The following is a 24420-nucleotide window of genomic DNA, read 5'->3' on the forward strand; positions in this document are numbered from 1 at the left end:
TGTATATTTGTTGTGAATGAAGTGTAATCTCTAACCTTTTCTGTAGTGAGAGCTACTTCCGATAAGCAAAATTCATTGTGATCTACAAGAGCTACACAACTCGTGCATTGTTACCAGACACCCTCATGCCCAACTTCATTGACTTTAATGTCCAAAAAGCTAGATACTATGGTTTGAAGAAAATACTTTAAATAGAGGAACTATGACAGGGTTGCCATGTGTGTCAGTGAGAAAAAGGTCTTTGGGAATGTATGAACATTTGCGCATATGAGTGAGATTTATGTGTATGGGTGACTGAGAGCCTGTGTTGTATGTACTTGTGGCAAAGGACATGTCTTTCGCCGTACAAGGCACTGTTACATGAATAACACAAACATACAACCATGTTTTTAAATGGGAGAAATTTAAAATGCAGAAAAATGTTCTGCAAAAATGTTGAAACTATGGATCATGTTTCTGCCCATTAACCTTCTCCCATTTAAAGAAATTAACATATTTTTCAGTTATACATATGGCACCATGTCTACTGGCAATGAGGAGCAAGTGATCTGCTGTTTGTAAATGTAACACTTTGAAATGGGAGAAAATTAAATTGAAGAGTTAATTTAATCATTACAGTAACTTCATTTTAATTTCTCCCACTTAACAGCTATCAGAAACATCATTTTGTTCTCAGGCTCCAATATTAAGTTGACAAGGACTTTATTTGAAAGGTAAATACCTCAGTACTTCAGTTCTTCTCCTCTGTGCTAATAGCAAAAAATAAACACAACTTTCCCTTAACTTTAAAAAGAAAATGTGATCCATGCTTAAATAAAAATAACCTCAAGGTTGTGAGCTACTCTGAAGGTGTCTGGGAGCTACTGGTAGCTTACAATCAAGTGGTTGGAGACACCGGATGTAGGCCATGTAATATCAAGTGAAGGAGTTAAACCCAAATCTAGCAACCTAGAAGGAATTATCTTTCATTGGCTTATGTGAAGTTTATTTCAAATTTTTTCAACATTTGCAAATGAAAGTTATACCTTTGGAATTTTTAAAATTTGTGTAGTTTAAACTTGTTTAAACTTGGTTTATATAGGGAAAATATTTTCCTAACTAGAACTAAGCTTTAACCTTTTGTTTTTTTTCATTGATATATATATATATATATATATATATATATCGATGGCATGTGTAGCTGCAGGTACACATGCTGTGCATTATCCTGCCATCTAGGGTTGGGCTCGGAGTGTTACAAGTTGTTTTTCTTCGAAGAAGTCTTTTCGAGTCACGAGACCGAGGGACTCCTCCCTTTCGGCTCCATTGCGCATGGGCGTCAACTCCATCTTAGATTGTTTTCTTTCCGCCATCGGGTTCGGACGTGTTCCTCTTCGCTCCGTATTTCGGTTCGGAAAAGTTAGTTAGCTATCGGAAAATTTGACGGTATTGTTTGTGTTCGGTATCTGGTTAGTGCTAGCACATCGACACTGAAGAAAGAAGTGCTCCGGCAGCCCTTCGGGGCTTCCACTCCTCGGTGGGGCCTGGTCGGCCCGACCGCTTCCATCTTCAAACCTCATGGACCGGACCCCCTTCCGCTTCTGCCCCAACTGCCACGCAAAGTATCCTTATACAGACCAACACTTGGTCTGTAATTTGTGTTTGTCTCCCGAACACAAAGAGGATACTTGCGAGGCCTGCCGGGCATTTCGATCCAAGAAAACACTGCGGGATCGAAGAGCTCGAAGGCTCCAGATGGCGTCGACACCGACCGAGCACATCGATGTCGAAGAAGAGGAGAGATTCTCCATTCGAGATTCGGACTCGGACGAGTCCGGGAGTGAGCAGCCGAAGATGCAACAAACCGTGAGTAAACCAGTCCCGGGAAAACTCACGACAAATTATGAAGGCCAAGGGGACGCCACCGCCAACAGGCCATGGCTTAACCCGAAAACACAGTGACCAAACATCGGCACAGAAAAAGGCCTCACAGCAGCCGAAGACATCCGACTCCGGTCGAGATACCGGCTCCGAACAGACTCTGCACCGAGAGTTCGGCACCCCGAAAGTCAAAAAGGTTTCCTCGGAGCCGAAAAAGACTGTCGAAAAGATTTCGGTGCAGAAACATGCAGCCTCGGAGCCGAAACAAAGCTCCTATACAGAGGAACAAGGCCTTTCCACACAACTACAAGGTCACAGATTTGAACAAGAACTGAGCATGGGAGAGCCAGACCATACCCAGAGGAGGCTCCATATACAAAAAGACATGGGGAGAATCAGAACTCTTCCTCCAATAAAGATGAAGCGGAAGCTCGCATTCCAAGAGGCGGAAATGCAGCCAAAAGTGAAAGTGGCTAAATAAAAAACACCACCACAATTTTCGGCACAACAATCGCCACCGCATTCGCCACATTTGTCCCCAGTAGCAACACCCCACTGATAGTCACCAACACACACAGGGATGAGTCAAGATGACCCGGATGGATGGGATTTGTATGATGCACCGGTCTCAGACAATAGTCCTGATTGCTACCCGGCAAGGCCTTCGCCACCTGAGGACAGTACTGCATACATGCAGGTGGTTTCCAGGGCAGCTACATTTCATAATGTAGCACTGCATGCAGAGCCCATAGAAGATGACTTTTTGTTCAACACCCTGTCATCTACGCACAGCCAATATCTAAGCTTGCCAATGCTGCCAGGCATGTTAAAACACGCCAAACAGGTGTTTCAGGACCCAGTCAAAGGCAGAGCCATCACGCCTAGGGTGGAGAAGCAATATAAACCTCCCCCTACTGACCCTGTATACATCACACAATAGTTAACTCCTGATTCGGTGGTAGTAGGAGCAGCCCGGAAAACGGCAAACTCACAAACTTCTGGAGATGCACCACCGCCCGACAAAGAAAGTCGGAAATTCGTTGCAGCAGGCAAAAGGGCGGCTGCACAGGCAGCCAATCAATGGCGAATTGCCAATTCTCAAGCTCTACTGGCAAGATACGACAAGGCACATTGGGATGAAATGCAACATCTCATTCAACACCTTCCCAGAGAGTTCCAGAAACGTGCCCAACAGGTTGTCGAGGAGGGCCAAACTATCTCCAACAACCAAATAAGGTTGGCTATGGACTCAGCAGACACGGCGGCCAGGACAGTAAACACAGTGGTAACCATTCAGAGACACGCATGGCTATGGACCTCCGGATTCAAGCCAGAAATTCAGCAGGCTGTGCTGAATATGCCTTTCAATGAACAACAAATATTGCCACGAACAGATGTACACTGGGTAAGTGACATTTTCTATATATATATACATATATATATGTATATATATCTCAATCAATAAATCAGGAATTTGTAAAGCGCACTACTCACCCGTGAGGGTCTCAAGGCACTGAGGAGGGAGAAGGGGAGGGGGGAGAGGTGCTGCTACTGCTCGAACAGCCAGGTCTTGAGAAGTTCCCTGAAGGTAAGGAGGTCTTTGGTCTGGTGCAGGTGGGTGGGAAGAGTGTTCCACGTTTTGGCGGCGAGGTGCAAGAATGATCTACCACCGGTTGTAGATCTGCAGACGTGCGGGTCGGTTGCGAGGACGAGGTCAGTGGAGCGGAGATGCCGGGTCGGGTGTAGAAGGAGAGTCGTCTCTTGAGGTATTCTGGTCGGGTGTTGTGCTGTGCTTTGTGAGAGTGGGAGAGGAGTTTGAAGGTGATTCTCTTGTTGACTGGGAGCCAGTGCAGGTCTTTCAGGTGGTTTGTGATGTGGCAGTGGCGGAGGATGTCCAGTATGAGGTGTGCGGAGGCGTTCTGGATGCATTGCAGCCTCTTCTGGAGTTTTGCCGTGGTTCCTGCGTAGAGGGAATTGCTGCAGTCCGGCTTGCTGCTTACGAGGGCTTGGGTGACTGTTCTTCTGGTTTCGGTGGGTATCCATTTGTAGATCTTTCAGAGCATGTGGAGGGTGTTGAATGAGGAGGAGGAGGAGATAGCGTTGACTTGCTGGGTCATGGATAGTGAGGGGTCCAAGATGAATCCTAGGTTGCTTGCGTGGTCGGTGGGAGTTGGAGTGGTTCAGAGAGTAGCAGGCCACCAGGAGTCATCCCATGCGGATGGGGTGGAGCCGAAGATGAGGACTTCCATCTTGTCGGAATTGAGTTTGAGACAGCTGCTCTTCATCCATTCGGCGATGGCCTTCATTCCTTTGTGGAGGTAGGTCTTGGCGGAGTCCTTGGTGAGGGAGAGGATCAGCTGGGTGTCGTCTGTTTATGAGATGATGTTGAGGTTGTGGGATCGGGCGATGTTAGCGAGCAGGACCATGTAGATGTTGAAGAGGGTCGGGCTGAGGGACGAACCCTGGGGTACGCCGCAGATGATTTTGGTGGCCTCCGAGTGGAATGGGGGGAGGCGGACTCTCTGGGTTCTGCCAGTGAGAAAGGAGGTGACCTAGTCCAGGGCTCTGTCGCGGATTCCAGCATTGCTGAGGCGTGAGCATATGGTTTGGTGGCAGATGGTATTGAACGCAGCCGAGAGGTCCAGGATGATGAGGGCTGCCATTTTCCGCTGTCCAGTATGGTTCTGATGTCGTCGGTGGCGGCGATGAGGGCGGTTTTAGTGCTGTGGTTGCTGCGGAATCTGGATTGGGAAGGGTCCAGGGTGCGGTTCACCTCGAGGAAGGAGTTTAGTTGTCTGTTGACAGCCTTCTCGATGACTTTTGCCGGGAAGGAGATCATGGAGATAGGCTGGAAGTTCTTAAGGTCCTTTGTGTCCGCCTTGGGTTTTTTAGGAGGATGTTGATCTCGGTGTGTTTCCAGCTCACACAAAGGGCTTGTTTACCCCCTACTGATGTCTGAACCCAGTGCTGGAGGAGAAGGGGACATTCCTGGAATCAGTTAGTGCTGGTTGGAACCCCCTCCCCTGAGCAAAATGAGTATAAGTACAAGGGGTTGTCCCCCACATTTTTAGACCCTGATGAACTTTGATAAACTGGACACGAGATGCTGCCGGAAGGACTCGCCAGGAACCACCTTGGGATTGCTCCACTGTTGTGCTGACCTGTGACCTAGTGGGTCACAAGGAGGACCACCACTGCTTTCTTCTGTCCCTTGTGCTGGCTTGTTTGCCTGAACCGTACAGCCTTGTGTCTCTGTCAATTGTCTTTAGGGGCTGGGTGGCGTGCACCCTTTCCCCTGTCTAAAGTGCATGAAGGGAGCTTTAGGGTTTAATTCCTCTGCGTGAGGAAAGCGCTGCTTTGCTACTCCAGGATCATGGGAGGAAGCTCCTCTATTTTAAGCTGTGTCCCAGAGTGCACAGATTTTTTCTAGATAAAACCCCAAATGGAGTGGTTACATTGTCTAGTATTGCCAGGGAGTCAGACCGTTAGATTCAGAGTTTCCCTTGTATCTGTTTTTAACCTTGACATGTGTACTAATTTTCATTAAAGATAGGTGTCTTTGGTACCCATAATCCGTTTTAACCATTATTCTAGCCCCTCTCACATCCACTCATTACTCTACATTACTTTTACTCTATAAAAGATCTCTGGCAAAGAACCCTCTAGTAGGGCCCGTCAGGCATTGCAGTCTTACCCCTTGGAACTGCATGTCTCTAGTGAATTACAGTTAGAATAGGGAGATTGTGGAAAGTTGGCTCTGTATATACTATCTCAAAGTGAGAGATAGTGTGCATAGAGTCCAAGGGTTCCCCTTAGAGGTTGATAGTGGCAAAATTAGATAATTCTAATGCTCTGTTTTGTGGTAGTGTGGTCCAGTAGTACGCTTATCAGAGGGTAGTGTTAAGCATTTGTTGTACACACACAGGCAATAAATGAGGAACACACACTTAGACTTAACTCCAGGCCAATAGTTTTTATATAGAAAAATATATTTTCTTAATTTATTTTAGAACCACAATATTCAAGATTTGAAGTAAATACATAAAATGCAAGGTACTCCACACAGGTAAGTAAGGATAGGTTGAAATGGTGATAAGCTAGTTTAAAAGTGGACACTGCAAAAATCAACAGTTCCTGGGGAAGGTAAGTATGGTTAAGTTTCTGAGGTAAGTAAAGCACTTACAAGTTCAGTCTCCTGGGCATAGGCAGCCCAAAGTCACCACACCAGCAACCCAGGGCCGTTCAGGTGCAGAGGTCAAAGGAGGGCCCAAAACACTTAGGTACCTATGGAGAACAGGGGTGCTCCGGTTCCAGTCTGCTGGCAGGTAAGTACCCGTGTCCTCGGGGAGCAGACCAGGGGGGTTTTGTAGAGCACTGGGGGGGGGACACAAACAAGCACACAAAACACACCCTCAGCGGCACAGGGGCGACCGGGTGCAGTGTGCAAAGTTGACGTCTGGTTTGCCATAGAAAGCAATGGAGGGACCCTGGGGTCACTTGGATGATGCAGGCTGGGCACAGGGGGCTTCTCGGGCCTGCCACCAACTGGGCTAGGCAGAGGGCTGCCTGATGGTGACTCCTGCACTGGAGTTTGGTTCCTTTCTGTCCTGGGGGCTGCGGGTGCAGTGCTTGGTCCAGGCGTCAGGTTCCTTGTTACCAGGCAGTTACGGTCAGGGGGAGCCTCTGGATCCTCCCTGCAGGCGTCGCTGTGGGGATGCAGGGGGTTGTCTCAGGTTACTCACGTAGTCGTAGTCGCAGTCGCCTGGGAGTCCTCTCTGCAGTGTTGGTTCTCTGGAGCTCGAGCCGGGGGCGTCGGGTACAGTGTGAAGTCTCACGTTTCGGGCGGGAAGAGTGAGTTCTTTAAAAATTGCTTCTTTGTTGTAAAGATGTTGCTGATGGGGAACAGTGCCGCTGTTCTCGGGTGTTTCTTGGTCCTTCGGTTTCAGGGCAGTCCTCTGAGTCCTGAGGTCACTGGTCCCTGTCGGAAGCGTCGCTGTGCAGGTTCTTTGAGTCTGGAGACAGGCCGGTAGGGCACGGGCCAAGTCATTTGTCGTCTCCGTCATCTCTGCAGGGCTTTCAGGTCAGCAGTCCTTCTTCTTTGTGTAGGTTGCAGGAATCTGATTTCCTGTGTTCTTGGTCGCCCCTAAATACTACATTTAGGGGTGTGTTTAGGTCAAGAGGTCCTGGAGGGTGGCTACACCCTCTTTGTGCCTCCTCCCTGAGGGGAGGAGGGCACATCCCTAATCCTATTGGGGGAATCCTCCAAACTCAAGGTTCTAAAGACAGGGGTCACCTCAGCTCAGGACACCTTAGGGGCTCTCCTGACTGGGGGTGACTCCTCCTTGCTGTTTCTCACTATCCTCTCCTGCCTTGCTGCCAAAAGTGGGGGCAGTGGCGGGCATCTCCACTAGCTGGGATACCCTTTGAGGCTCACCGCCAGGTGTTCAAGTTCCTGCACAGGGAGGTGAGAAGCACCTCCAACCAGTACAGGCTTCGTTCCTGGCCACAGAGTGACAAAGGCAGTCCCCTCATGTGGCCAGAAACTTGTCTGGTTGTGGCAGGCTGGCAGAAAACTGGTCTGCCTAGCACTAGGAGTCGGACTGGTATTCAGGAGGCATCTCTAAGATGCCCTCTGGGTGCATTTTACAATAAATCCCACACTGGCATCAGTGTGCATTTATTGTGCTGAGACGTTTGATGCTAAACTTCTCAGATTTCAGTTTAGCTGTTATGGAACTGTGGAGTTCGTGTTTGACAAACTCCCAGATCATATACTCTTTATGGCTACCCTGCACTTACAATCTCTAAGATTTTGCTTAGACACTGTAAGGGCATAGTGCTCATGCACATATGCCCTCACCTGTGGTATAGTGCACCCTGCCTTAGGGCTGTAAGGGCTGCTAGAGGGGTGATTTACCTATGCCACAGGCAGTGTGAGGTGGGCATGGCACTCTGAGAGGAGTGCCATGTCGACTTAGTCATTTTCTCCCCACCAGCACACACAAGTTGTGAGGCAGTGTGCATGTGCTGAGTGAGGGGTACCCAGGGTGGTATAAGACATGCTGCAGCCCTTAGAGACCTTCCCTGGCAACAGGGCCCTTGGTACCAGGGGTACCATTTACAAGGGACTTATCTGTGTGCCAGGGCTGTGCCAATTGTGGGAACAAAGGTACAGTTTAGGGAAAGAACACTGGTGCTGGGGCCTGGTTAGCAGGGTCCCAGCACACTTTCAGTCATAACTGGCATCAACAAAAGGTAAAAGGTCAGGGGGGTAACCATGCCAAGGAAGGCCTTTCCTTACAGAGATTGACATGCTGAGCCATATAATCATCCCTGCGTAAACATCCCTACCTATCTTTACCTTAGTGCAAACGTGTTACACACTGCCTCTGGGATAAGCCTGACTGCTTGTGCCAAGTTACCGAGGGGTGAGTAGGGATTATCTTGGGTGTGTAGCTGCCTTGCCCTGACTAGAGTGGTGGTCCCTGCCTGGATGAGGTGCCTACCCTAGCTAACCAGGAACCCCATTTCTAACAGTATTTGTGTAGATTAGTGTGAACGTAAATTGTGCTACATTTTGTGGAGATACTTGTAGAGTTTTATGTGTATCGGTGGGTGTCAGAGATTCACATTTTTCTGCATTGGGAAGTTGGTTGCCCTTGCTCTACTGTGGTAATGTTGTCTAGCTATGCGTAACAGTCCAGGCAGCTATTTTTGACGCTACAATGGTGTGCAACAGAGTGTGCTGTTGTAAGGAAATGCCTCCTTGGCATGGTTGCCCCCTGACTTTTTGCCTTTGCTGATGCTATGTTTACAATTGAAAGTGTGCTGAGGCCTGCTAACCAGGCCCCAGCACCAGTGTTCTTTCCCTAACCTGTACTTTTGTATCCACAATTGGCAGACCCTGGCATCCAGATAAGTCCCTTGTAACTGGTACTTCTAGTACCAAGGGCCCTGATGCCAAGGAAGGTCTCTAAGGGCTGCAGCATGTCTTATGCCACCCTGGAGACCTCTCACTCAGCACAGACACACTGCTTGCCAGCTTGTGTGTGCTAGTGAGGACAAAACGAGTAAGTCGACATGGCACTCCCCTCAGGGTGCCATGCCAGCCTCTCACTGCCTATGCAGTATAGGTAAGACACCCCTCTAGCAGGCCTTACAGCCCTAAGGCAGGGTGCACTATACCATAGGTGAGGGTACCAGTGCATGAGCATGGTACCCCTACAGTGTCTAAACAAAACCTTAGACATTGTAAGTGCAGGGTAGCCATAAGAGTATATGGTCTGGGAGTCTGTCAAACACGAACTCCACAGCACCATAATGGCTACACTGAAAACTGGGAAGTTTGGTATCAAACTTCTCAGCACAATAAATGCACACTGATGCCAGTGTACATTTTATTGTAAAATACACCACAGAGGGCACCTTAGAGGTGCCCCCTGAAACTTAACCGACTGTCTGTGTAGGCTGACTAGTTCCAGCAGCCTGCCACACCAGAGACATGTTGCTGGCCCCATGGGGAGAGTGCCTTTGTCACTCTGAGGCCAGTAACAAAGCCTGCACTGGGTGGAGATGCTAACACCTCCCCCAGGCAGGAGCTGTAACACCTGGCGGTGAGCCTCAAAGGCTCACCCCTTTGTCACAGCCCAGCAGGGCACTCCAGCTTAGTGGAGTTGCCCGCCCCCTCCGGCCACGGCCCCCACTTTTGGCGGCAAGGCTGGAGGGAACAAAGAAAGCAACAAGGAGGAGTCACTGGCCAGTCAGGACAGCCCCTAAGGTGTCCTGAGCTGAGGTGACTCTGACTTTTAGAAATCCTCCATCTTGCAGATGGAGGATTCCCCCAATAGGGTTAGGATTGTGACCCCCTCCCCTTGGGAGGAGGCACAAAGAGGGTGTACCCACCCTCAGGGCTAGTAGCCATTGGCTACTAACCCCCCAGACCTAAACACGCCCTTAAATTTAGTATTTAAGGGCTACCCTGAACCCTAGAAAATTAGATTCCTGCAACTACAAGAAGAAGGACTGCCTAGCTGAAAAACCCCTGCAGAGGAAGACCAGAAGACGACAACTGCCTTGGCTCCAGAAACTCACCGGCCTGTCTCCTGCCTTCCAAAGATCCTGCTCCAGCGACGCCTTCCAAAGGGACCAGCGACCTCGACATCCGCTGAGGACTGCCCCTGCTTCGAAAAGACAAGAAACTCCCGAGGACAGCGGACCTGCTCCAAAGAAAAGCTGCAACTTTGTTTCCAGCAGCTTTAAAGAACCTTGCAAGCTCCCCGCAAAAGGCGTGAGACTTGCAACACTGCACCCGGCGACCCCGACTCGGCTGGTGGCGATCCAACACCTCAGGAGGGACCCCAGGACTACTCTAAGACTGTGAGTACAAAAACCTGTCCCCCCTGAGCCCCCACAGCGCCGCCTGCAGAGGGAATCCCGAGGCTTCCCCTGACCGCGACTCTTTGAATCCTAAGTCCCGACACCTGGGAGAGACCCTGCACCCGCAGCCCCCAGGACCTGAAGGACCGGACTTTCACTGGAGGAGTGACCCCCAGGAGTCCCTCTCCCTTGCCCAAGTGGAGGTTTCCCCGAGGAACCCCCCCCTTGCCTGCCTGCAGCGCTGAAGAGATCCCTAGATCTCCCATTGACTTCCATTACAAACCCGACGCTTGTTTCTACACTGCACCCGGCCGCCCCCGCGCTGCTGAGGGTGAAATTTCTGTGTGGACTTGTGTCCCCCCCGGTGCCCTACAAAACCCCCCTGGTCTGCCCTCCGAAGACGCGGGTACTCACCTGCAAGCAGACCGGAACCGGGGCACCCCCTTCTCTCCATTCTAGCCTATGTGTTTTGGGCACCACTTTGAACTCTGCACCTGACCGGCCCTGAGCTGCTGGTGTGGTGACTTTGGGGTTGCTCTGAACCCCCAACGGTGGGCTACCTTGGACCAAGAACTGAACCCTGTAAGTGTCTTACTTACCTGGTAAAACTAACAAAAACTTACCTCCCCCAGGAACTGTGAAAATTGCACTAAGTGTCCACTTTTAAAACAGCTATTTGTCAATAACTTGAAAAGTATACATGCAATTTTGATGATTTGAAGTTCCTAAAGTACTTACCTGCAATACCTTTCGAATGAGATATTACATGTAGAATTTGAACCTGTGGTTCTTAAAATAAACTAAGAAAAGATATTTTTCTATATACAAACCTATTGGCTGGATTTGTCTCTGAGTGTGTGTGCCTCATTTATTGTCTTGTGTATGTACAACAAATGCTTAACACTACTCCTTGGATAAGCCTACTGCTCGACCACACTACCACAAAATAGAGCATTAGTATTATCTATTTTTACCACTATTTTACCTCTAAGGGGAACCCTTGGACTCTGTGCATGCTATTCCTTACTTTGAAATAGCACATACAGAGCCAACTTCCTACATTGGTGGATCAGCGGTGGGGTACAAGACTTTGCATTTGCTGGACTACTCAGCCAATACCTGATCACACGACAAATTCCAAAATTGTCATTAGAAATTGATTTTTGCAATTTGAAAAGTTTTCTAAATTCTTAAAAGACCTGCTAGGGCCTTGTGTTAGATCCTGTTTAGCATTTCTTTTAGAGTTTAAAAGTTTGTTAAAAGTTTGAATTAGATTCTAGAACCAGTTTTAGTTTCTTAAAAAGTATTCCAACTTTTAGAAGCATAATGTCTAGCACAGATGTGACTGTGGTGGAACTCGACACCACACCTTACCTCCATCTTAAGATGAGGGAGCTAAGGTCACTCTGTAAAATAAAGAAAATAACAATGGGCCCCAAACCTACCAAAATACAGCTCCAGGAGCTTTTGGCAGAGTTTGAAAAGGCCAACCCCTCTGAGGGTGGCAACTCAGAGGAAGAGGATAGTGACTTGGAGGACAATTCCCCCCTACCAGTCCTATCTAGGGAGAACAGGGTCCCTCAAACCCTGACTCCTAAAATAATAGTCAGAGATGCTGGTTCCCTCACAGGAGAGACCAACACCTCTGAAATCACTGAGGATAGCCCCAGTGAAGAGGACATCCAGTTAGCCAGGATGGCCAAAAGATTGGCTTTGGAAAGACAGATCCTAGCCATAGAGAGGGAAAGACAAGAGATGGGCCTAGGACCCATCAATGGTGGCAGCAACATAAATAGGGTCAGAGATTCTCCTGACATGTTGAAAATCCCTAAAGGGATTGTAACTAAATATGAAGATGGTGATGACATCACCAAATGGTTCACAGCTTTTGAGAGGGCTTGTGTAACCAGAAAAGTGAACAGATCTCACTGGGGTGCTCTCCTTTGGGAAATGTTCACAGGAAAGTGTAGGGATAGACTCCTCACACTCTCTGGACAAGATGCAGAATCTTATGACCTCATGAAGGGTACCCTGATTGAGGGCTTTGGATTCTCCACTGAGGAGTACAGGATTAGGTTCAGGGGGGCTCAAAAATCCTCGAGCCAGACCTGGGTTGACTTTGTTGACTACTCAGTGAAAACACTAGATGGTTGGATTCAAGGCAGTGGTGTAAATAATTATGATGGGCTGTACAATTTATTTGTGAAAGAACACCTGTTAAGTAATTGTTTCAATGATAAACTGCATCAGCATCTGGTAGACCTAGGACCAATTTCTCCCCAAGAATTGGGAAAGAAGGCGGACCATTGGGTCAAGACAAGGGTGTCCAAGACTTCAACAGGGGGTGACCAAAAGAAAGGGGTCACAAAGACTCCCCAGCAGAAGGGTGATGAGACAACCAAAACTAAAAATAGTAAAGAGTCTTCTACAGGCCCCCAAAAACCTGCACAGGAGGGTGGGCCCAGAGCCTCTTCACAAAACAATGGGTACAAGGGTAAAAACTTTGATCCCAAAAAGGCCTGGTGTCATAGCTGTAAACAGCATGGACACCAAACTGGAGACAAGGCCTGTCCCAAGAAAGGTTCCACTCCAAACTCCCATCCAGGTAACACTGGTATGGCTAGTCTCCAAGTGGGATCAACAGTGTGCCCAGAGCAAATCAGGGTTCACACGGAAGCTACTCTAGTTTCTGAGGGTGGGGTGGATTTAGCCACACTAGCTGTCTGGCCGCCTAACATGCAAAAATACAGACAGCAACTCTTAATTAATGGGACTAGAATAGAGGGCCTGAGGGATACAGGTGCCAGTGTCACCATGGTGACAGAGAAACTGGTTTCCCCTGGCCAATACCTGACTGGAAAAACTTACACAGTCACCAACGCTGACAATCAGAGAAAAGTACATCCCATGGCAATGGTTACTTTAGAATGGGGAGGGGTCAATGGCCTGAAACAGGTGGTGGTCTCCTCAAATATCCCAGTGGACTGTCTGCTTGGAAATGACCTGGAGTCCTCAGCATGGGCTGAGGTAGAACTAAAAACCCATGCAGCAATGCTGGGTATCCCTGAACTGGTGTGTGTGAAAACAAGAGCACAATGCAAGGCACAGGGTGAACAAGTAGAGCTGGAGTCTGGAAGAATGGCCCAGCCTACCAAGAGGAAAGGAAAGTCAGTTGGGAAACCAACTGCAACACAGCAAAAGAAAGGGAACCTCTCTTCTCAGGAAGATGTTCTGCCCTCTGAGGGAACTGAGCCTTTGGAGCTTGAACCTTACCAGGTTGAGCTCTTAGGCCCAGGGGGACCCTCAAGGGAAGAGCTGTGTAAGGGACAAGAAACCTGTCCCTCTCTTGAAGGCCTTAGGCAGCAAGCTGCTGAAGAGTCCAAAGGCAAGAAAAATGGAACACATAGGGTCTATTGGGAAGATGGGCTCCTGTACACTGAGGCCAGAGACCCCAAACCTGGTGCCACTAGGAGAGTGGTAGTGCCTCAGCTGTTCAGAGAGTTCATCCTAACATTGGCCCATGACATTCCCCTTGCTGGACATTTGGGACAAACCAAGACGTGGGAGAGGTTAGTCAACCACTTCTACTGGCCCAATATGTCCAACATGGTTAAGGAGTTTTGCCTCTCCTGCCCCACCTGTCAAGCCAGTGGTAAGACAGGTGGGCATCCAAAGGCCCCCCTCATTCCACTTCCAGTGGTGGGGGTTCCCTTTGAAAGAGTGGGTGTGGACATAGTTGGTCCACTGGAACCTCCCACAGCCTCAGGAAATATGTATATCCTGGTAGTAGTGGATCATGCTACCAGGTATCCTGAAGCTATTCCCCTTAGGTCGACTACTGCCCCTGCAGTAGCCAAGGCCCTCATTGGTATCTTTACCAGAGTGGGTTTCCCTAAGGAGGTGGTGTCTGACAGAGGTACCAACTTCATGTCAGCATACCTAAAGCACATGTGGAATGAGTGTGGAGTGACTTATAAATTCACTACACCATACCATCCACAAACTAATGGCTTGGTTGAGAGATTCAACAAGACATTAAAAGGCATGATCATGGGGCTCCCAGAAAAACTCAAAAGGAGATGGGATGTCCTCCTGCCATGTCTGCTTTTCGCTTACAGGGAGGTACCACAGAAGGGAGTAGGGTTCTCACCCTTTGAACTTCTGTTTGGTCATCCTGTAAGGGGACCACTTGCCCTTGTTAAAGAAGGCTGGGAGAGACCTCTCCATGAGCCTAAACAGGACATAGTGGACTATGTACTTGGCCTTCGCTCTAGAATGGCAGAGTACATGGAAAAGGCAACCAAAAACCTTGAGGCCAGCCAACAGCTCCAGAAGTTTTGGTATGACCAAAAGGCTGCACTGGTTGAGTTCCAACCAGGGCAGAAAGTCTGGGTTCTGGAGCCTGTGGCTCCCAGGGCACTCCAGGACAAATGGAGTGGCCCTTACCCAGTACTAGAGAGGAAGAGTCAGGTCACCTACTTGGTGGACCTGGGCACAAGCAGGAGCCCCAAAAGGGTGATCCATGTAAACCGCCTTAAACTCTTCCACGACAGGGCTGATGTCAATCTGTTGATGGTAACAGATGAGGATCAGGAGGCAGAGAGTGAACCTCTCCCTGATCTTCTGTCATCAGACCCAAAAGATGGTACAGTAGATGGAGTGATCTACTCAGACACCCTCTCTGGCCAACAGCAAGCTGATTGTAGGAGAGTCCTACAACAGTTTCCTGAACTCTTCTCCTTAACCCCTGGTCAGACACACCTGTGTACCCATGATGTGGACACAGGAGACAGCATGCCTGTCAAGAACAAAATCTTTAGACAGTCTGACCATGTTAAGGAAAGCATCAAGGTGGAAGTCCACAAGATGCTGGAATTGGGAGTCATTGAGCGCTCTGACAGCCCCTGGGCTAGCCCAGTGGTCTTAGTCCCCAAACCTCACACCACAGATGGAAAGAAAGAGATGAGGTTTTGTGTGGACTACAGAGGGCTCAATTCTGTCACCAAGACAGATGCTCATCCAATTCCAAGAGCTGATGAGCTCATTGATAAATTAGGTGCTGCCAAATTTCTAAGTACCTTTGACTTGACAGCAGGGTACTGGCAAATAAAAATGGCACCTGGAGCAAAAGAAAAGACAGCATTCTCCACACCTGATGGGCATTATCAGTTTACTGTTATGCCCTTTGGTTTAAAGAATGCCCCTGCCACCTTCCAAAGGTTGGTGAATCAAGTCCTTGCTGGCTTGGAGTCCTTTAGCACAGCTTATCTTGATGATATTGCTGTCTTTAGCTCCACCTGGCAGGATCACCTGGTCCACCTGAGGAAGGTTTTGAAGGCTCTGCAATCTGCAGGCCTCTCTATCAAGGCATCCAAATGCCAGATAGGGCAGGGAACTGTGGTTTACTTGGGACACCTTGTAGGTGGAGGCCAAGTTCAGCCACTCCAACCCAAGATCCAGACTATTCTGGACTGGGTAGCTCCAAAAACCCAGACTCAAGTCAGGGCATTCCTTGGCTTGACTGGGTATTACAGGAGGTTTGTGAAGGGATATGGATCCATTGTGACAGCCCTCACTGAACTCACCTCCAAGAAAATGCCCAAGAAAGTAAACTGGACTGTGGAATGCCAACAGGCCTTTGACACCCTGAAACAGGCAATGTGCTCAGCACCAGTTCTCAAAGCTCCAGATTATTCTAAGCAGTTCATTGTGCAGACTGATGCCTCTGAACATGGGATAGGGGCAGTTTTGTCCCAAACAAATGATGATGGCCTTGACCAGCCTGTTGCTTTCATTAGCAGGAGGTTACTCCCCAGGGAGCAGCGTTGGAGTGCCATTGAGAGGGAGGCCTTTGCTGTGGTCTGGTCCCTGAAGAAGCTGAGACCATACCTCTTTGGGACTCACTTCCTAGTTCAAACTGACCACAGACCTCTCAAATGGCTGATGCAAATGAAAGGTGAAAATCCTAAACTGTTGAGGTGGTCCATCTCCCTACAGGGAATGGACTTTATAGTGGAACACAGACCTGGGACTGCCCATGCCAATGCAGATGGCCTTTCCAGGTTCTTCCACTTAGAAAATGAAGACTCTCTTGGGAAAGGTTAGTCTCATCCTCTTTCGTTTGGGGGGGGGTTGTGTAAGGAAATGCCTCCTTGGCATGGTTGCCCCCTGACTTTTTGCCTTTGCTGATGCTATGTTTACAATTGAAAGTGTGCTGAGGCCTGCTAACCAGGCCCCAGCACCAGTGTTCTTTCCCTAACCTGTACTTTTGTATCCACAATTGGCAGACCCTGGCATCCAGATAAGTCCCTTGTAACTGGTACTTCTAGTACCAAGGGCCCTGATGCCAAGGAAGGTCTCTAAGGGCTGCAGCATGTCTTATGCCACCCTGGAGACCTCTCACTCAGCACAGACACACTGCTTGCCAGCTTGTGTGTGCTAGTGAGGACAAAACGAGTAAGTCGACATGGCACTCCCCTCAGGGTGCCATGCCAGCCTCTCACTGCCTATGCAGTATAGGTAAGACACCCCTCTAGCAGGCCTTACAGCCCTAAGGCAGGGTGCACTATACCATAGGTGAGGGTACCAGTGCATGAGCATGGTACCCCTACAGTGTCTAAACAAAACCTTAGACATTGTAAGTGCAGGGTAGCCATAAGAGTATATGGTCTGGGAGTCTGTCAAACACGAACTCCACAGCACCATAATGGCTACACTGAAAACTGGGAAGTTTGGTATCAAACTTCTCAGCACAATAAATGCACACTGATGCCAGTGTACATTTTATTGTAAAATACACCACAGAGGGCACCTTAGAGGTGCCCCCTGAAACTTAACCGACTGTCTGTGTAGGCTGACTAGTTCCAGCAGCCTGCCACACCAGAGACATGTTGCTGGCCCCATGGGGAGAGTGCCTTTGTCACTCTGAGGCCAGTAACAAAGCCTGCACTGGGTGGAGATGCTAACACCTCCCCCAGGCAGGAGCTGTAACACCTGGCGGTGAGCCTCAAAGGCTCACCCCTTTGTCACAGCCCAGCAGGGCACTCCAGCTTAGTGGAGTTGCCCGCCCCCTCCGGCCACGGCCCCCACTTTTGGCGGCAAGGCTGGAGGGAACAAAGAAAGCAACAAGGAGGAGTCACTGGCCAGTCAGGACAGCCCCTAAGGTGTCCTGAGCTGAGGTGACTCTGACTTTTAGAAATCCTCCATCTTGCAGATGGAGGATTCCCCCAATAGGGTTAGGATTGTGACCCCCTCCCCTTGGGAGGAGGCACAAAGAGGGTGTACCCACCCTCAGGGCTAGTAGCCATTGGCTACTAACCCCCCAGACCTAAACACGCCCTTAAATTTAGTATTTAAGGGCTACCCTGAACCCTAGAAAATTAGATTCCTGCAACTACAAGAAGAAGGACTGCCTAGCTGAAAAACCCCTGCAGAGGAAGACCAGAAGACGACAACTGCCTTGGCTCCAGAAACTCACCGGCCTGTCTCCTGCCTTCCAAAGATCCTGCTCCAGCGACGCCTTCCAAAGGGACCAGCGACCTCGACATCCGCTGAGGACTGCCCCTGCTTCGAAAAGACAAGAAACTCCCGAGGACAGCGGACCTGCTCCAAAGAAAAGCTGCAACTTTGTTTCCAGCAGCTTTAAAGAACCTTGCAAGCTCCCCGCAAAAGGCGTGAGACTTGCAACACTGCACCCGGCGACCCCGACTCGGCTGGTGGCGATCCAACACCTCAGGAGGGACCCCAGGACTACTCTAAGACTGTGAGTACAAAAACCTGTCCCCCCTGAGCCCCCACAGCGCCGCCTGCAGAGGGAATCCCGAGGCTTCCCCTGACCGCGACTCTTTGAATCCTAAGTCCCGACACCTGGGAGAGACCCTGCACCCGCAGCCCCCAGGACCTGAAGGACCGGACTTTCACTGGAGGAGTGACCCCCAGGAGTCCCTCTCCCTTGCCCAAGTGGAGGTTTCCCCGAGGAACCCCCCCCTTGCCTGCCTGCAGCGCTGAAGAGATCCCTAGATCTCCCATTGACTTCCATTACAAACCCGACGCTTGTTTCTACACTGCACCCGGCCGCCCCCGCGCTGCTGAGGGTGAAATTTCTGTGTGGACTTGTGTCCCCCCCGGTGCCCTACAAAACCCCCCTGGTCTGCCCTCCGAAGACGCGGGTACTCACCTGCAAGCAGACCGGAACCGGGGCACCCCCTTCTCTCCATTCTAGCCTATGTGTTTTGGGCACCACTTTGAACTCTGCACCTGACCGGCCCTGAGCTGCTGGTGTGGTGACTTTGGGGTTGCTCTGAACCCCCAACGGTGGGCTACCTTGGACCAAGAACTGAACCCTGTAAGTGTCTTACTTACCTGGTAAAACTAACAAAAACTTACCTCCCCCAGGAACTGTGAAAATTGCACTAAGTGTCCACTTTTAAAACAGCTATTTGTCAATAACTTGAAAAGTATACATGCAATTTTGATGATTTGAAGTTCCTAAAGTACTTACCTGCAATACCTTTCGAATGAGATATTACATGTAGAATTTGAACCTGTGGTTCTTAAAATAAACTAAGAAAAGATATTTTTCTATATACAAACCTATTGGCTGGATTTGTCTCTGAGTGTGTGTGCCTCATTTATTGTCTTGTGTATGTACAACAAATGCTTAACACTACTCCTTGGATAAGCCTACTGCTCGACCACACTACCACAAAATAGAGCATTAGTATTATCTATTTTTACCACTATTTTACCTCTAAGGGGAACCCTTGGACTCTGTGCATGCTATTCCTTACTTTGAAATAGCACATACAGAGCCAACTTCCTACAGCTGTGTTTTATTATTCTAGGTTTAGGATAGTGCTTATTTGGTGCATGACTGAGTTTTACCAACTGTATTGCTAAATTGACGTGTTGGCCATAAGAATGTGTGAGAGTTCTTCCTAACCTGTGCCATTTCATTGTTCACATGGTGGGGCCAAGGGGGTGTCTGGAAATAAGGGAGGGGAAAGTCCGTCCTCTAGAAAAGACCGTACTGTTCAGAACAAGGTTCCTCATGACCTTTATGGCTGTCACTTTCCAGGTCTGCGCGTGCTCCTGGTTGATCAGTGGATAGAGACTGGAGGAACCATGAAGGCGGCTATCAAACTAGTGGAGGAGCAAGGCGGAGTAGTGGCAGGTGAGTAGCAAGGCACTTAATAATCATGCCACAGATTTTAAATTGTACAGTCCGCGACAGCTGCATGGAATATCAGGAAATGTGAACGTGGGATTATCATTTTGATATACGGCCTTTATTTGGGCACATATGTTTTTCCATTACAGCAGCCACAAAGAGTCAGTGCAATATGCAGTCCTCGGCCACCAGTCTCAAGAAGAGTCAACTTTAGTTTTCGGACCGAGGACAAACGTAGATAACCTGCGCCATCTACGGGATACATGCATGTTGTCATGCTTTTTTGAGCCAGCTGGTTGGTCCACTTTCCCCTACTAGCGTCTAAAATTAGCTGTTTCCACAGCGCGCGAGTCTACTTTTTGAAGTCTCGGTTACTTATTAGTGGTCAGGGCACAAGGAGGGAGCACACGCGGGTGGACGGGGTCCACCTACTATTTTCACAAGGTGGACGCCGTCCACCCTGGCAAGAAGTTCCCACAAAAATATGCTGAATTTGTCTCCGTGTAGAGAGGGACACGCTCAGCAGCACCTGCACACAGTTTCAGCAGCGCCTGCACGCAGTTTCAGCAGTACCTGCACGTTGATGCTTTTCTTCGATCTGAGCAGCAACGTGCAGAACGGGAGAGGGCTTTCTTATTTTTATTTCCTTCTCGGCCAGGACAAAGGCTGAAATTAAGGGGTCATCAGGCCTCCTTTTGGTTTATCCTGGCTGGAACTGGCTGGAGCCTCATACCTAGCTGCAACGGAGGAATCAAATGCAAACAGGGTATCGCTTCACAGGTATTTAGTTTTCACTTTGTTCAGTGTCTGCGTGTAAAGAGATGTGCATGCACTATAAGGATGTTAGATGTGTTGGTCTGCCCCAGTACTTAGTCAAATAATAAATTAAACACCACTATTTTGCTTTAGTTCTTCCATTTAGTTCATATGTAAACATTATACATTGACAATAAATGATATGTGTTTAAATCAATGTACAGGATGTGTTACATAATACAGTGAGGGTTACAAGGTGAAGGAGTCACCTGCTCTTCATAGCTCCATGTGCTATATTAGAAGGATTACAAGTTGTGAACTTTGTAGGAGACATATTAACCCTCTTTGCTACTTTTCAATCTGGGACTAGGCAAATCACAGATCTCTCCAGGGAAAGGATGGGGGCGGGAGGCGAGCTTTAGATTTTCTGACCATCAGGCTGATATATAATGTTTAAATACATTATATGACAAGCAGGGTGCATGAGAGAGGCCTACGGGGCAGTGGAAAGGGAGAGGAATGCAGTTTGGTAGGAGTACTAGGAGAGAAAACAAAATATCTGTAAAATAACCAATATTTATGAGGACTTTCAAACAGTGTGTGAATTTTTTGTCTGTGTGTATGCAAAAATGCCTGCTGAAATCCGACTGATATCTCACAGTAGCCGACTTAAAGCACCTGTACCCAAATATATACACGAAAATACATTTATTAGAGGAGTATAACACCCCAAACACCACCCAAAGCTACACCCCCCTCTTCCTTGTCACAGTAGTCTGCTTGTATTAAGCCCTCCTCCCCTTGATAGGCACTGCATTGAAAGCTTTTACTTTTTACCCAGTAAAGTGTTTACCCAAAGGCCCTCCCAGGTGCAAACCATAAATGGTCAGCCACGGGCACTAAACTCCCATGGAGAAGGCCTGTTCAGAGGCACCACAGGGTGAGAGGGTGGTTCATAGTGAATAATAGGGAAATTTGGACTCTGTGGTCCAGCGCAATGGACCCAAATGTGAGCAAGGGAAACTCACTTACACATAGTTTGGTAGCAAACTACTGCCACAAATTGGGTCCAGCAGGCCCCTCACAACACTGGCCCTGGTGTCATTTCACCTGCTGCATTATTCAAATCTACTACACCCCTGGTTGAACCAATACAGATTACTGGCAGATAGTCAAAACATTATACAAACGTAACACTCCACACACACCTCATCCCCTTTTCTCGTTCCTATCACTTAAGGTTAAAGAATACTCAAGCAAGTGAGCAAAGCAGGTCCTACCTTCCTAGATCTCAACCACACCAAAAGCAAAGTTCAGTGCTTCACTTGCCTAGTTTATGCAACACAGAATGCCAACTAGAATTGGAAAATTATGCATGACCAAAAGGACTGAAATTTCCCATGTTCCTCTCCTCATACTGCAACTTGTAATTTTTGACATATGTTGAAGGAGTAGTCCAAGTGGCTCCCCTACAGATTGCCTCATGAGAAAGTCACTGAATTGTACCCAGACAATCAGCTTAGCCCTCAAGGCCGGGCTGACTGTAATGGGCATCAGGCGTTTCCCTGTGAGGCTGGAAGGGTAGGTGGTTGTTTTTGTTACTAGGGGGTGGGGGGTTTGTAGCAGTGCAGCAGATTTAAAAGCACTGCAGAGTTCCTTGTGTATCCAGTAGTTTTCAGGAAACAATAAAAGTGCCAAGATAACTCTGGTGATTAATTGGAATTTTGTTTAGTGCCAGTTTTGACTCATCTAAGGTAGCGCAGAGGGTCAATATGTCTGCTGCAAAGAACGTGTGCTATGCAGATTACAAAACAGTGTTTTATGTGCGTAGCTCAGTGGGATACTGCTATTGTCATACAGATCCTTTTGCTACCTGCAGCTCATAAGTTAATAATCTAGCACAGTGAGCTGTGAACTGCCATCAAAAAGCTGCATGCAAGCAGTGTTACAGGTGGGAAAGTTATGCTTTTCCCAATTTCTGATTATTCTAGTTTGGCAAAAAAAGGGTTTGTTTGGGTAAAAATGAATTGTTATTAGTAAAGTCAACCCTAACCACAATGTTATGTTCTGAATCCTGAGTTTATGCTTCCCCAGACCTGGCACTCTTAAAAAAATGCCTACCAGTATGCATCACATTTGAATCCTACACCTTGTAGTCCCCTTTTTTTAAATAACATTTTCTACACACTGATTTACACACGTATGATTCATTGTCTTTGTATGTATGTATGTATGTGTGTGTGTAATGTAACGTGCTCCAACACCATATACTGGTAAGAGAGGCACTATAAAACAAATTAAATACATGTGAGAGAGGGTCTGTGGAGAGGTGAGAGGCACTGTTAGAGGGTGATGGTGAGGGAATCATTTCAGAGGCCCAATAAAGAGTTTCTTATCCTAGTAATCTGAAAGGTCATCGTTTACTATGCTTTAAAAACAAACACAGTTGAATATATAATGAAAAATGTGTTGTAGAATGCACCGTTTTTGCAATTTTTCTCCAAATTTTCTTGGGGGGAGAATCCCCCCAAGTCCCATTGTAGTGGTCAGTCTGACTCTCTATGTGCACAATGGAGTCTGGTCTGACAAAATTTGTCAGGTCTGCTTTGGGTTCCCAGTCCGGCCCTGATAGCCCTGGTTGTAAACCTGTGAACGCCATTAGGAAAGGGTTACCCCAGATGCACGACATGCTGCTGAAATTACTAAGTTAAGGACAGGGCAAAAGGTTTCACCCACCTTAGGACTATAGCCAGGTTGGTGAAAAGATGTATGTAAGCCCCGGCTCTAGTCAGGTATGTGAAAACAGCTCTACGAATATCCAGAGATGTCCCCATGCAGTCAGCTGCAATATCGAACTGGCGCCACTTCCTGACGCCTGGGGCTGCTGGAATCCTCATCCACTTCTCCTGGAACTTGCTAACTCGACAGCCCAAGAGAAATGACAGCCCTTTGCATTGAGTTTGGCTCCAATTGATTGCACCATTCACGGTTCTAAAACAGATTTGGTCCTCTTCAGTAGAGGAAAAATGTAAAATATCCACCAGCAATTTCCCAGCTCCTCCTCTGCGGGCAATGCACGAGGCAGGCTTGTAAGGTCATACCCGAGCGGCCATCTTGTCTTGAGGACATCACATTAACACTAGCAATTATATGTAAGTGGGCTGACAGGAGATCAAATTGTCAAAGACGACAGGGGGGCATTTATTGCACAGGGCATATCCTGAAATAGGCTGTGGTGACAGACGAGGAGACCTTGTCCATCAGAAGAGGTTTAATAAGAGCCCAGACCCCTGTTCCCTATCTGGCAAAGGAAAGATGACTTTCTTTACAGGTAAGCACTGGGTCCCTTCCCAGACTGTCCTCTGCCTTTAAGGTCTGGACTGAGTATATATTGGCAAAGAGCCAGGGTTCGGATATTGGGGCAAATTGTATTCATATCTTTTTTCTCATAAACCTTCTTCTGAGACTTTCTTCCCAGACCAGAACAAAGTCGTGCATGTGTCCTCCCAAGAGGATTCCCTGCCACCTCCTTTGCTGGAGGGGAGCCTGTTGGCCCCCACGTTAGGCTGGACTATCGCCAGCACTGCCTCTGAGCCAGAGTTGCAACCAGCTGCTTTCATGCGCTTTGGAAAAGTAAGATGGATTTTCACTTGACGTCTAAATTATGTCGTAGATGACAACAGTTTACATGCAGTTTTGAAAGCTTGCTCCCACTCCTTAAAATCATTTTGACCAGTGCCCCTGGATGGTCCCTGGGATGTTTTTATGGCGTCCCTGGGCAGGCAGTGGTTACTCTGCAGTGTTCTAAGTCTCTTGTGTCATTTACTACTGGTTTCCCATGACTATTCAGTTCGATAACCAAATTATTCCCTTTGGACACTTGCCCTACCTTGGCTTGAGAAGCTTAGCAGCAAAGGCTTAATCCAGGACGTGTTAGTGGAGATCGGTGCCTTATACAGCACAGTACAACTAATGACACACAATAAACAGAATTCCTAGTCAGTGCTCTAAAATCTGGTTCAAGGGGTTTCACTACAGTGTTTATTTACACTTTTCAATCAATGGGTCAGAGGTGCCCGCTAAGCTGACACAATGTATTATTATTGTTCTTTCCAATTTTCATAGCCATTGAATGTATTTCTGCCCTAAAATAGTTGGTTCTAGTTGCAAAACTAGTTACCCAGTTAGTTTGGAATTTTGCAGCAGATTATTTAGTACTAAAATAAAAATATCTTCATCCTGAAACCTGCTACCCAAAC

General features: G+C 48.1%; 1 protein-coding gene across 3 annotated transcripts in view; it reads left to right on the forward strand.

Moving 5' to 3' along the window:
* The window catches only part of LOC138285803 (adenine phosphoribosyltransferase-like), a 204083-nt gene that overhangs the window by 174012 nt on the left and 5651 nt on the right, over window positions 1–24420 (forward strand). For all 3 annotated transcript variants that reach the window (XM_069226192.1, XM_069226193.1, XM_069226194.1), the window contains one exon: window positions 19313–19408. In XM_069226192.1, the coding sequence (XP_069082293.1) occupies window positions 19313–19408 (96 nt within the window). The remainder of the gene's footprint in view (window positions 1–19312; window positions 19409–24420) is intronic.

This window comes from Pleurodeles waltl, chromosome 3_1, assembly GCF_031143425.1.
Source record: "Pleurodeles waltl isolate 20211129_DDA chromosome 3_1, aPleWal1.hap1.20221129, whole genome shotgun sequence".
Taxonomy (NCBI): Eukaryota; Metazoa; Chordata; class Amphibia; order Caudata; family Salamandridae; genus Pleurodeles; species Pleurodeles waltl.